General features: G+C 37.4%; 1 protein-coding gene across 1 annotated transcript in view; it reads left to right on the plus strand.

The window, feature by feature from the left end:
* The first annotated feature begins 338 nt into the window (after positions 1 to 338).
* The window catches only part of CHIC2 (cysteine rich hydrophobic domain 2), a 46,713-nt gene continuing 32,944 nt past the window's right edge, over positions 339 to 14,107 (plus strand). The window contains exon 1 of the mRNA XM_059924102.1: positions 339 to 801. Within this exon, the coding sequence (XP_059780085.1) occupies positions 683 to 801 (119 nt within the window). The 5' untranslated portion in view covers positions 339 to 682. The remainder of the gene's footprint in view (positions 802 to 14,107) is intronic.

Raw genomic sequence — 14,107 nt, forward strand, 5'->3', positions numbered from 1 at the left:
AAATTCTCTATTCCAACCAGGGTTTTTATTTTTTGTTGTTTCGGTTAGACATTACTCTGGGGAACTAAGTGCGCCACTGGACACTCAGAGATCTGTTCTTTGAGTCGGGGTCAACGCCACCAGCTCCCAGAGACACTCCCCCCTGTGGGTCCGCGACCCCTCTGCTGAGGGGCGGTGCCGCGCCTGCGGGAGCGCGCGTCCGAGGAGCCGTCGGCGGGTGGAAGTGGAGGAACGAAAGCGACCTGGGGGAGCGAGCGAAGCCTCACGTGCGCGCTCCCGCCATCCACCCCGCGTGCTCGCGCGCCCGCGCGTCCGCTCGCCCGCCCGCCCGCCGTCCCGGGAAGTCTCGCGATGCCGTAGCCCAGTGCTCCCGCTGCGGGAGGCGCAGGCTGTTGCTGTGGTTGCCTCAGTTGCTGCTGCGGCGGCGGCGGCAGCGCTGGTGGAGGTGTCGGCTCTTGGGCGGATGTTGACATTGTGTTGTTGTTATTGCTGACGGTAATGGCGGCGGCGACGGCCGGGACCCCGTCTCCTCTGTAGCCGACGCCGAGACAGCCCAGAGTGAACTCCGCGGCCTCGGAGCCCGCGGCAGCGACTCCCCTCAGCCTCCGCCGCCTTGCCAGCCCGTATCCCGGCCTCAGCCCCTGGACAGGCCCCTTCGGGCAGGGGGCCTCGGAGGCTCAGGATGGCGGATTTCGACGAGATCTATGAGGAGGAGGAGGACGAGGAGCGGGCCTTGGAGGAGCAGCTGCTCAAGTACTCGCCGGACCCGGTGGTGGTCCGCGGCTCCGGTCACGTCACCGTGTAAGGCCCGGAGGAGGGCGAGGGCGAGGACGGGAGGTGCAGGGCTGGGGCGGGCCCCTTACTCCGCGGGGGCCCTCTCGCCCCGGTGTGCGTCTGGTGTCGGAGGCCTGCGGGAGGAGTAGGCGACCAGGAAGTGAAAACTTGCTTTATTTTCATTGGTTTCGGTCTCTGAAGTGGGGATGGACGCTCGCTGCCCTCCCTCCCCCCACACCCCTCTTAGTAGGCCCTTCGGGCCTGGGCGCCTTGACGGATCCCAGAAGGAAGGTTATTCTTCAGGGTCTGCCCTTCCGGCCACCTCTTCAGCTTTGGGGTGGAAATACGCATTTCTGAGGTGTCTCCCCCTGTTTTCTCATTCAGTTACCCTGTGGTTCTGTCTCCTCGTCTGTGCCTTTGAGCCTAGTGACATATGGCTCAGAGGCCAGATCTCGGCCGGTTGAGACCCCAGTGACGATCGGTAGTGAGTGGTTTCGTGTCCTTGTGTATTTCACACACCCACAGGTCTTCCCAGTTTCTTGCAGAGTCAGTTTCTGCGGAACTAGTGCAAGTTCCTGTAATTGTGTATGATAAAAAAAAGTATAGATGAACATATATATTTAAGATGCAGAACGATGTATGCTTACACATAATTAAAAAAAAAAAATCTATGTGATGGGCACACACCGCTCAGGTTACTGAGGGTTCTCAGTAATCTAAGTCCCTCCTTTGGGCATGAACTCTGGGATGGCTTCTTCATTTGATAAGGGTTCCTGTAAGTCCAATTGGCAACATTTTAAAAGCGCAATATTATTCAAACAATAAGGAAGGAGAGCTTTCTGAAAGGTCATGACTAATAAAGGAATGTGAAGACTTGAACCAAATAATGAGCTGTCCGGAAGCAGGAAGTTTTGTAATGTTTCTCTGAGAAGTCCAGAGTTTTGTACTACTTGAAGTATTTATACTGTTTTTCATTTTAGATCTCTGTTCAAATCCTAGGTCAAACTTCATGCTTGTCAGATATCTCCCCACTTCACCTTTTTAGTAAAATAAAAGGGCCAGCAAGTCTGAGACTGCCTGGAACACTTTTCATTATATTTTTGGTTTAGGGTGAGTGGGTCGTGCAGTGAATAACTTTTAGTGAAACAGTAAGACTTCTCATATAAGATCTTCAGCAAAACCCTTGCATTTCTCAGTACATGATGTGACCAGCCATATTGCTGTTTGGGTGTGCTTATGTAATGCTTTGATTTCTTTAGCACCTGTTAGTTTATATTCAGGTGATTTAATCAGGGTGAAAACGCTGCATAAGTGCTGTCACAGTGCCATGAGAAGACAATGGAATTTATCACCACAATAACAGTTACTTAGTATTTTAACTGTTATCATCAGCAGAATTAAGAAATATAACCAAATATAGTGGGATATTAAACCTTTTTTTAACATATATCACAGAAAGTTTTAAGTCTTCAGCGCCTGCCATTTAAGTTTTGTTTGGCTATTAGGACCTTTTTACATTCTTTTAAACCTAAGGAGTGCTTAAAGAAGAGTTTTCAAACTTTATCATGTTGTCTGCCCACCCTGCCCCTTACATTCCTCTTGTCAAAAAAAAGCTGGCAAAATTTTATTTTAAAAGGTGCAACTATAGTTATAATGTTTCCTCTGTTTAAGGAAAAGAAAAGCTAAGTACTTTCTTGGGCATGATGGAAAATATAATAGGCAAAGTGCTCAGAACCAAATAGGTGATTAGTAAATTTGATTTTAGTTGGCTGCTTAGAGAGGTTAACAGAGTGGAGAGAATTATTAGTGGTTCTCAATGTTAGTTGCCCATTAGAATCATCTGGGGAGCTTTAAAAAAAAAAAGCCTTGTCTTTGCCCCAGTTGAAAGCCAGTTATCTGGGTGAGTGTCCCAGGCTTGCATAGTTTGTTTAAAAAGTTCCACAGGTGATTCAAATATGTACCCAGGATTGAAAACCACTATTCCAGAGTGTAAGAGGAACTATATGCCACCGGTAAACAGTATGCCTTTCTACAAGGGGAGTTAATTTTTCTGCGATCTCCCTTAGCAACTTACCTTTCTTTCCTTTTATCTTGGTTCTAGGCTCTGGGTTCAGATCTATCCTCTGCCACTTTTTGGGTAAATTATTTATCTACGACTCTTCATTTAAGATGGGGATAGTCCCTCACTGTTAAAATTATTAAGGATTAATTGAGAAAATACATGCAAAGAATTCATCACATTGTATGGTACTGTGCTCAATAGATATTAGGCTTTATTAATTATCATTCACACACACAGTGTTCCACTTTGAGAAACATAGGTGTAAAGCACAGTACTAAGAAATCCGAACTGCCATTTTCAAACCTAATAGTGATTCACTTTAGTCTTGTTTTTCCATTTCTAGACAGTTTGTATGAGGTTAGATTATTGTGTGAAATATTTCAGTGAGGATTAATAAGAATCCTTCTGCATTGAAAACCTAATCCTGTTTTGTGGTGCCATATATAAATATAGTAACAGTAATGCAAAACTTTTTTTACATGACTCTGTCATACATAATTCACAGGCATACTATGCCAATAGGAGCCCAGTTAACACCTATAAAGGTTTTTGAAATTGGTGTTTATGGGTTGCTATACCTGTTGAGCATATTCAGTTTTTCTTGCCTTTAAGTATAAATGGGGGGACTTCTCTGGCGGTCCAGTGGTTAAGACTTCGCCTTCCAATGCAGGGGGTGTGGGTTCGATCCCTGGTTGGGGAGCTAAGATCCCATATGCCTCGCGGCCAAAAAACCAAAACATAAAATAGAAGCAATATTGTAACAAATTCAATAAAGACTTGAAAAATGGTCCACATCAAAAAAAAAAAATCTTAAGTATAAATGGGAAGAGCTATTAAAATAGTTATAATAAGACTAGTTAAGCTTATCACTGCAGCTGCCCTACCCCCTACCCCTTTATTTAAACTAAGGAACTGTTCAGAGCCCTTTTCCCTTGAAAGTCAATTATAATGTAATGTATAGAATCATCTGTAATCCAGATCAATCTGAAAAGATTAGATCCATCCATATGTGTTTTTCACAGATTTCACTTTTGAGTAGACCCTTATAGTTGAATATTTCTACTCTTTTTTCCCCCTATGATTTACTACATCGTATTATAATATTACTCTCATTTTAGACATCACTATATTCTCATATGATGTAATTTGGCACGTCATTATAGTGACGTGAGAAATTAAGTCACCTTCCATTTTCTACTACACAGGCAGGTCTTGGTTAGTTTTGTGGCATAATCAGAATTTGGGAACGTAAGTATTTAAAATGTATAATTTGCCTAAACGAAGCCTGCTTTAATGTAGTTTCTAATAAAATATTTTCATGTTGACCCCAAATCAGGCTTAAACTGTGTACCTCCATTAAGATCAGTATTCTTTCTTGATATTCTTCTAGATGAGTATAATAATTTCCTTCATTTTTGGATTTGCATGTAGCAATATGAAACAAGGTGGCAGCTCCAACAGGAAGAAATTTTGTGCAGAAGCATGTTTTGAGGAAAGTGGCATTTGAAGGAAGAGAGGGAAATGATAAGTTCCTGTTATTGCATAATGTTTATGTACATGTAATTTAAAAGGCTTCAACTCCCACTTCAATTAAAAGTAGATTTCCTGTGTGTGTGTGTGTGTGTGTATGTTTGTGTGTGTTTGTGTGTGTGTGTGTGTGTATTTCTCATTATGTAATGAAGATGAGGGGGAAAAAGTGATTAACTTATTAGGTGGTATTGGCCAAATGGGTTAATATTTTTAAATTATGGCGTTCTTTGCCCCTTAGAGTAAATTTGTGTAAAATATAATGATCATTTGTTGAAGAGGTTGATTTTTCACAATGATGATAGCGATGTGTTAGTATAAAAATTAGAATTTAAAACTAGTTTTAGGCCAGTATTTCCTATCTAAACTATCATTATAACTGACATTAGTTCCTGTCTCATTTCATGCCCTCCCATATCAGAATTAAACTTGGAGCTTTCATAGGGCATGTATAATCTTTGACTTCTAACATAAGCCCTGTCATAGAGCCAACTTATTTTACTGAAGTTTGTTTCTAATTTCACTAAATTATTGTGTCTTCGGGTACTTTCTTCTGAGGTATAATCTTCCTGTCATGTCCACAAATAATTCCTCATCCTTTACCAGTTTTTATCAATGGCTGTGGGACATCACTCTCTTTGTCTTCATCTCAGGTAAGCTGAGGAAAATTGAAAGATTTAGAAATGTGACTTGAAAAAATATGGGAACACTTTGGGATACAATAGGATCTTTGCATAGGAGACATCACAGGAACACTTCAGTGTATATTGACCTTTCAGATGGTAGAGTTAAAAAAAAATTGTCTTGAAATGTATTGGACCAAGACTGCTACTAGATGCTGTGGTTAGCAACAAGAGACCTGAACATGATTTGCCCGAATAACAGAGTCACTTTAGTTTAACAGTTTTTTTTAATCTTTATAACTCCCACCTCCTTTCATCCACCCAACATAATTATTCCATTTTTAAAGATTAAATTTTTTCTTTGGAGATTTTTGAAGATCTTATTGATATTTCTGCACAAAGCTGGATAGTTCTTTGAGGGCAGGAATTATGCTTCTTGGTTTTTATTTCTCCATTGCTTAATATAGTGTCTGGGATGTTATAGGTCCTGAAATGTTCTCTAAATAAATGAGGTGATTGCATACATCTTTGGATCTTGTTAGAATTGTCAAAGGAATAACTGTTTTCTTCTTTTTTCTGTACCTACTAATGAAGGCAAACAATATTTTACAATAGAACTCTTATGAAATCACATTTATAAGATAAGTGGCTTGTCTTATTTTATTTATTTATTTATTGGCTGTGCTGTGCGGCTTGCAGGAGCTTAGTTCCCTGACCAGGGATTGAACCCATGCCCTCGGCAGTGAAAGCACAGAGTCTTAACCACTGGACTGCCAGGAAATTCTCTGGCTTATCTTTTTTTTTTTAATGTATATACTCGTTTATTAAAAATCCATGCACAAACATATTCATTTTTGTAAAAACACATACAAATGAAAAGATGCATGTTAAATACATTTAATTGATTGCCTAAGAGGAGAGGAAGAAAATAAGAGCAATGTAAATAGAAATAAAAGGAAATTAATTCCCATGTCATGTACCTATCATTTTAAAATAACAATAAAATAAGAATGCCAGGGAATTGAGAAGCCAGGACACCAAAGGCAGAGAAGAATAGGGGTTGATGCCTAAGTCTGGGCTTCTATTTGCTCCACATGATTCGCAGGGCAGGCTGATGTCTTTTCTTAAAAAACGAAGTTTGGTGAATGTGAGGAAATTGTCAACTTCAAGTAGATATTTTTTTCCCAGAGAATTTCCTTACTCCTTATAGTTTGAGAGGAAATTAGTTTGATTTAGAACATAGCATTGAATGTATCTCTGATAATATTAAGAAAAAAATGCTAAATGTTTTAACTGGATTAACTGCCAAAAATTTTCAATGGGTAGACTTTCTTGAAGAAATGAGAAATATGGTAGTAAACTGAAGTTTCAAAATTTTACTGTATTTGAATTTGAAATTCACATGATATTCCAGTCCAAACAGTTCAATGTGGGATTTCTGCCTGCCAACAGATGTGAAATTAACTAGTACTTAAGATTTTATGTGTCTAGCTAAGTGGAATATAGGAACTAAATGGTGGGACATAAATGATACGAAATTATTTATGATGGTAAATAATCAAATACTAAATATTATTATTCTGAATAACATTACTCTAAATAATAATGTTATATGAGAGCTGCTCTTGAATTCCAACTTGAGTTTATATTCCTAGCAGGTTAAACACCTAGGATATTAGACTAACTATATACTCAGAAGGGAATCTTTTAAGTCTCTCTAGTATCTATGTCTGGCTTAGCTTTCAAATCTGTTATAAAGCTACTTAAGATTTCATTCTCAATAAAATTAAGCTTTAAAATATAACAGCAACAGATGCTGTTAGGTATCCTTACTCCAGTATCTTCTGTGTAAGATTTGTTGGTGACTTTTCATAATTTGTTCAGAATCCACTTGTAAAATCAGATCTTATACCAGTGTTTCCATGTTCATGCAGTGTAGCTTAATCCCAGTACAATATTTTTTAAACTTGCCTGATTATCAGAATCACTAAGGACATTTTAAAAAATATACATTTCAGGTTCTTACCTAAGACGTCCCCAATCAGAATCTTTAGGGGAAGACTAGGAATTTTTATTTTTAATAAGACCTTGGGTGATTCTTACATCAGATGCATTTGGAAAACAATAGATGGTACTGTGGAAAGAGTGTGGTCTTGGATGTCAGGCAGATTGATTTCAGTTCTGAGAAACTTCCTAACTGTAACCATTAACCTTTCTGAACTTTAGTTTTCTCATCTGCAAAAGGGATATCTACCTCAGAGATTAGGTGTGACAGTCAGAAATAATTTATCTGATTACCTGGACCCATAGTAGGCATTCAGCAAATGATTACCATATATTTTGATATTTATCCCTTCATGCATATTTTTTGGTTAATCTTTACCGTTTTCTTGGAAATCAGTCTACAATGTGACATATGCTTTCCTGCTTTAAAGCAAGATCCTGAGCATAAATCAGAATTATCTGACTGAGTAGGGGAAACATTTAATCAAAAGAAGATATTAACAGATTGGTACACAGTGATGTTCTTCGAGGCTGTTGAGGTATTTTGGGGTTTGAGGATCTTCTCTAAATGGCACTTTCTTTTGAATTTCATATGTGAGAGATTTTGCTTTCTGTTTATGTTCTTCTTTTCTTTCTGATTGATCAGTTGTAGGTTGGAAATGAGACAACCAACCCTATTAGAGCTATGTGTAAAGTAAGAGAAGTTGGTTCTGAGTGCTAGATTTAGATGCTTGAATTTTAATACTTGGGTTTTAAGATACTTGTTTGCTCAGAGTATTTTCGACTAATCCTTCATTATCAACTGTCTCATTGAGGTTTCCTGATAAGGAATTTAACAAGTATTTATTAAATTTTATGCTAAGTATCATGTGAGGCTCTGGGTATATAGTTACGAATGAAACATGCATAGTTCCTCTGCCCTCCTGGAGCTTACAACTAATAGACAAATTATGTCTGAGAAAATTGCTGTGAAGGAGACCATTAAAGTCTCTGATAGAAAATAATGTGATCAGGGAGAACGCTTCTGAGAAGGAAACATTTAGGAAGGGTGAAAGAGTCCTGTGAAGAGCATTGCAGGTCTGGAGAACAGCAAAATAAGTTTGGCTTGCCTGAGGAACTGAAAGGATACTACTGTATTGTGGCTAGAATGTAGGAAACAAAGGAGATAGGGCCTTGAAATGAGATTGGCGAGCTCAGGTAGGGGCCAGAAAGGATTGCAGAGAGATTAGAGTGAAACTGGGAAGAGTAGGTAGGAGCTCTTGGAACAGTAAAGATGAGATGATAGTGGCCTAGTCTAGGGTGATGGACTTTAGATAAAGGAGGTATTTCAGTTCTGGCTGTAAACCATCAAATTTAGCAACTTTCCTATGAGATATGGCAGAACTCGAATTGGCCACTTTTACCATCTCATTCCCCAATTGTGGTATTTTTTGTTTTGTTTTTGGTTTTTGTTTTGGCTTTGTGGAGGGTGAGGTCAAAGAACTGTGGCTGCCCTTACTGTTGACGGGAGACTGTCTTGATGACATACCTACATTTCCTGTTCTGCTGCCACAGGGCAGCTAGTATGCCAAGAGAACAGCATGCACCAGAAGTGGAGAGGGCCTTTCCCACAAGATCGTGGATTTTGAAGTGAGGACCTTTGTACCCTTTAGCTACAGGACGTGTGATGTGTGACAATGATCTGTTCATTAGATTTGAGGAAAACACTGTGCTTTTTACATTTTTACACTTAAAACTGAATTGTCTACATAAGGATTGAAATTTTCTCAAAGATCTGGAAAAATGATTTTCTTCTTCTTGAGCTCTTTTCCATCCTACATCTAGTAAGTGAAGTTTACTTAGGGTAGAGTTGGTTGGACTTTGTGTTAACTTACCTTTGTTGTTTTGATTGATAAGAAGTGAATGTTTGTGTGTATCTCTATTTGTCTGTCTTGTCTGTCTGTATGCTTCCTGCAAGAGCACCTTGTTTTATTCTCTTTGATCTTGCATTGTATTGATAATTACAATGGAGTCCTTGATTAGTTCGGTGAAGGAGTTCCTGTGTATCCAGCCTTCTTTCTCTGCCCTTTCTAAACTATTCAGTTATAAATGTTACTTGAAATAGATATGTTGGTAGTCTGTACTATAAACCAATTCAACTATATATTATTTCTTAAATGAACATAATTTATCATTGTATTGCTCATAGTATTTATATAAATATGAAGAATATTCTAGAATATATGTAAATTAGATATATAAAGTCTTTTTTCCTTGGTCTGGTACAGATAATGTAAGGTAGTTGAGTTGGATTAGTTGAATCTCTATATCATCAGACGTTAATACCATGAAGTTTAATCAGTATACATTTACATAACTTTATTGCTTAACATATGTAATCGTCTCTTAATACTTGAAAATATAATCTTAATAATTGAAAATTAGTAAAATTCTAATGCTAGAATATTATAGAACTGTGTATAATTATATGATAGAGTGATAGGTTATGATAGAGTGATTGTAATACATGATTTAAATAAATTTTTGATTTCACTAGTTTATGAATGAGATTATACTTTCACAGAGCTGGTTGAACCCAAATGTATAGAATTTAGTCACACAGTTAAAATTTTTAGAGTTATATTATGAGACATATATATGTCTCCAACTCCAGGGGTTCTGTATCTTCTGGGTAAATATAGTACACTTTCAGTTCTATCCTTCCATGAGCCACATTGATATTCAGATGTGTATTAAGGCAGACAGATGAATTTAAAGCGTGATTTTTATGCATTGAAATCTGTTAATTTCTTCTATGGTTATGACTTCATCTCCCAAAATAGCGAAAAAGCTGATTCCATTGAGTTCAGAGTTCAGCATTAGGAAATAAGCGTTGTCTTCACTTCCCATTTGCATAACCCATGTGTTCAGGTTGAATCTGAAATTTCTAGTTCATATGTGTTGTCATATCGACAGGAAGGTAAAATTCTCTTAGTCTATAGATTTGTACAGGTCAAGTGTCTCAGAGTCCAAAATATCCAAAACTGAATTTATAATCTTCCTCCCAAATCAGCTTCAAGTGCAGCCCTCCCATTTTCAGTTGATGGCAGACCTGGCATCCTATTTGCTTAGACTAAAAAAATCTTTGACACATTCTTGATGTCCCTGTTTCTCTTTCACTGCCTCTAATCTGTCAAGAAATCAATCTCTTGGCTCTGTCTTCAGAATATATCCAAAATCTGACCACTTTTTACCATCTGTACTGCTGGTGTGAGTTATCATTTTCTCTCTTCTGCCTTGTACTCAATACTTTTCTTCCCCCTGCTCCCACCTTTGCCTCTCAACCTTTACAGTCTCTTTGGTACATCTGCCACAGTGATTCTTTTAAAACGTAAGTCAGATCACATCTCTTTTCTGTATCAGGACTCCCTGAAGCTCCCCATCTTCAGAATTAAAGTTCCTTTTAATGGCCTGTAAGACCCTACCTGATCTGGCCCATTTCTCTGACTTCTACCATTCTTTCATTTGTTTACCCCAGTCTAGGCACACAAGCCTCCTTTCCATTCCCTGAGTTATTCTAGGCACACTTCTGGTTAGGGCTTTGCACTGGCTGGTTCCACCTTCTGGAATATTCCCCCCAGATACACAAATGGCTAACTCCTTCACTTTCAAATCTTTCACAATTATCTTAATGCATCCTACCCTACTTGCTACTTAAAATTAAAACTCCTCTACTTCCCCTTACTCTGTGCTTTCTCTTTTTTCATAGTGCTTCCTCTGTCAGAACGTGAGGTGAGCCAGGCTTGGTAGAGTACAAACTTTAGACAACCTTCTCTTGCAAAGAGGAAAACTCTCAAACTTTTTTGACAGGAATAAAGTTTTAAAACTTTCTTCCTTTTTTACAGCAGCTGTTCACCTATAAAATGTGAACCCAGAAAATATTGCTTTTTTTTTTTTTTTTTTTTTTTTTTAAAAAACATTGAGACTGCATTTGACTTTTGGGCCATAAATGACCCTGAGAAGCATGTTGTCTTACCCGAGGCAAATAAAACCAGAAGGTAGATTTGCTTTGTTGAGATAATATACCTAGTTGATACCTGAACCAGGGTTAGAATTCAGGCATTCTGTCTCTCCATTGTGTTGCTCTTATATTTTCACCACAGTAACTTCTTTGTGCTTTTCAAACTTTGTCTCACCTGCCTGGATTCCTGGCCTCATGCTTGCGCATGATGGCTACAAGTGTTTAATTTTGCCTGGCTTTCCTGAACCCAGCACCTCTCTATGTACCCTGTTTCCTCCACATTACCCCTGACCTTGAAGAGGTTGGCAGAAAGTTGGAATATCTTTGACAGTTAACAGTAGCCAGTTTTATCATTGGCTATTCTATTTGCTAAGCTATTTGAAGAGGATATTTGTGAAGTCATTGAGATCTGGACATTCTCTAATTTAGCATTACCTATAGTGAACATTAAATGATAATATTGTCAACTTTATTAGAAGGATGATAACCGTAATAAAAACTAAGCATACATTTACATTGTTTTATAATAATAAAAGCAGTTAAACATACAGAGTTTATGCTGTGCACTGTTGGTGCTTTATGTATATGAACTCATTTAATGAGTTAGGGGTGATTATTATCCCTGGTATATAAATAGGGAAACTGAGGCTCAGAAAAGGTAAACTTGCTCAAAGTGACACATCTAGAAAAGGCAGTATCAAGATTTCTATCCAGGCAGTCTGGCTCCAGGGTATTGTTTGCTTAATTGCTTTTATTTTATTGAACCAGAGCAACAAACTTAAGCATTCTCTATATTATTCATCAACAGAAACACTTATAACAAAATCCTATACATTTTGGGATTTTAGGTGCAAATGTGAAAATCTCAAAAACAGATTTTTTCCCCTAGATCCATATGAGAATTTTAACATTTGTTATGTGTTAGTTTTATAATTTCTGTTTGATGGAAAAAGTTTTTTCCCTCCAATTCTCAAATATTTTCTCAATTTAGAGTTTCTAGTTCAAGGAGATAAACATTTTCTATGCTTACAGAGAAAGTTATTAGAGGCATTGTCCTAGAGTAGAAATTGCCCCGGGCTTGGGTTCAGGAGAATAAGGCTCTAGCCTAGATCCTACATATTAATTAGCTGTGAGACCCAAGCTGTTTGTCTTTTATGCATCAGTTTCTTCATCTGTAAAATTAAATGTTTGGACGAAATGATAGTTGTGGTCCTTTCTAGCTCTCAGATTCTGAGATTCTGTTGTGGAATTAGGAATTATTTTTTTCTATTTAATTTTAAAATTCTTTACAGTATACTTAATATATATTTAAATATACTTTAAAAATCCTTAAAATATACTCTAAAATACACTTTAAAACTAGTAGAATTATCTTGAAATCTAGACATGTCAATTGCACATATATTTCCTTAGGCTGAGTTAAAAGTAAAAACAAAACTCCTTTAATCATCTACTTTTTCTTCAGGTTTAGTGCTTTTTCTAATTATAATGAAAAACATAAAGATTATTAAAAATTGGAAAGTAGTACTTCCCAGTGAAGCAGAAAATAAACCATCTGTAATCACCAGGAGGAAAAGGTCATTTAATACTTTGGTGTGTTTGTTCCTAGTCCTTATTAAAATATTTTGTTTAGTTTAAAATACTAATATATGTAATTATTGAAAATTTGGAAAACATGAAATTATGAAAATGAAATATCACCCATAATATTTTTGCCTAGGGTTAGCCACTATTAATATTTTGATGGATAAACTTTTTCTGTTTTTCTGTGTATATATATTTTTATTAAAAATTGAGACCATACTTATAAAGTATTTTGTACTCTGCATTTTTCATTTGACATATTGGGAACATTTGCCAATATTATTACAGGTTCTTACATAGTCTGAAACATTAGGCTCTATTAGATTTCAAAGAACAGAACCACCCAGGGGGCCTTAAGCAGTGCACGTTTTTTGTAAGAATGCATGGAGACTAAAGACAGGAAACTTTGCCATTGTATAGCCAGACTTCAAGGAGACTGGAATATTATTATTTTGGATAATTGAGTGCAGCTCTGGTGATGAAGTTATTCTGTCATTTTTCTCAGCAGCATGTGTCCTTTGGTCTAGTGGTCTGTCACAGCGACTTACCTTCTTTCAGTTCTAGCTTCTGCTGTTGCAGTCGTGAACTGGCAGACTGCTTCTCCCCTCTGTCTCATAGTTTCTGCTTACTGTTGGCCTCAGCTTATTCTTTTTTTTTTTTTAAATTCTTTTTAACCTCTACTTATTCATGACTTTACTATATCTCTGCTTCCGCTTAAGCTTCATGTTACCAGCTATTGTCTCTTATTCAGATACCTCAAGAAAGAGGATCAGATTGAGTTAGTTAATGTTGTCCAAGTTGGGTAGGCCCTGCCATCCCATATGCTGCTAGCCAGCCCAGGAATTAGCTGTTCTTAAAGCAGATGCCTGATTGTGGTCTAATTCACCAGAGCTTAGGGAGCTCCTAGTCAGGCACGCAGAGTAACAGGCTACGCTCTAGTGTACATGGTTTTGAGCTGTGTAGTATCTTTCAAATTGGTATATCATAATTAATTTCATACAATTGTAGTCTTTCTATTGTTTTAAAACCTTCACTGTTAAAAATAGCGCTGCAACTCAGAAACAAGGAAAATAAACATAGCACAAAACAAAGCTGAAGGAATCAGATTCTTGTACTTCTGTATTTAAAAGACAAAATGTACCATGAGTTCAAAACATATTTTAATTCAAAATAACAATGCATTAGTGAATTCTAAGAGACATTAATATGAGGAGATACAAGGAACACAGAAGAATTAAAAATCGAAGTTAAAAAAAAGGTCTGGGGATTATGTAGACTAGAACTATAGAAAGGGTTGAAATGCATTCAGGAAAGCTATTGATTAGTGAACCTCAAACTTGTTTACTTATGATAACATACCTAGTTAATGCCAAATAAAAGATTCAAGTAGAAAAAAAATTATACTGATGTTATTGTATATTATAAAATGTGTTTGCTTAGCAATTACTGTACATCTGCTGAAAAACAGATCCTATTTTAAGAAACAACAAATGAAACAAAACGTCTTTAATACTCCCTCACCAAAATAACACT

The sequence above is a fragment of the Balaenoptera ricei genome, chromosome 5, assembly GCF_028023285.1.
Source record: "Balaenoptera ricei isolate mBalRic1 chromosome 5, mBalRic1.hap2, whole genome shotgun sequence".
NCBI classification, from domain to species: Eukaryota; Metazoa; Chordata; class Mammalia; order Artiodactyla; family Balaenopteridae; genus Balaenoptera; species Balaenoptera ricei.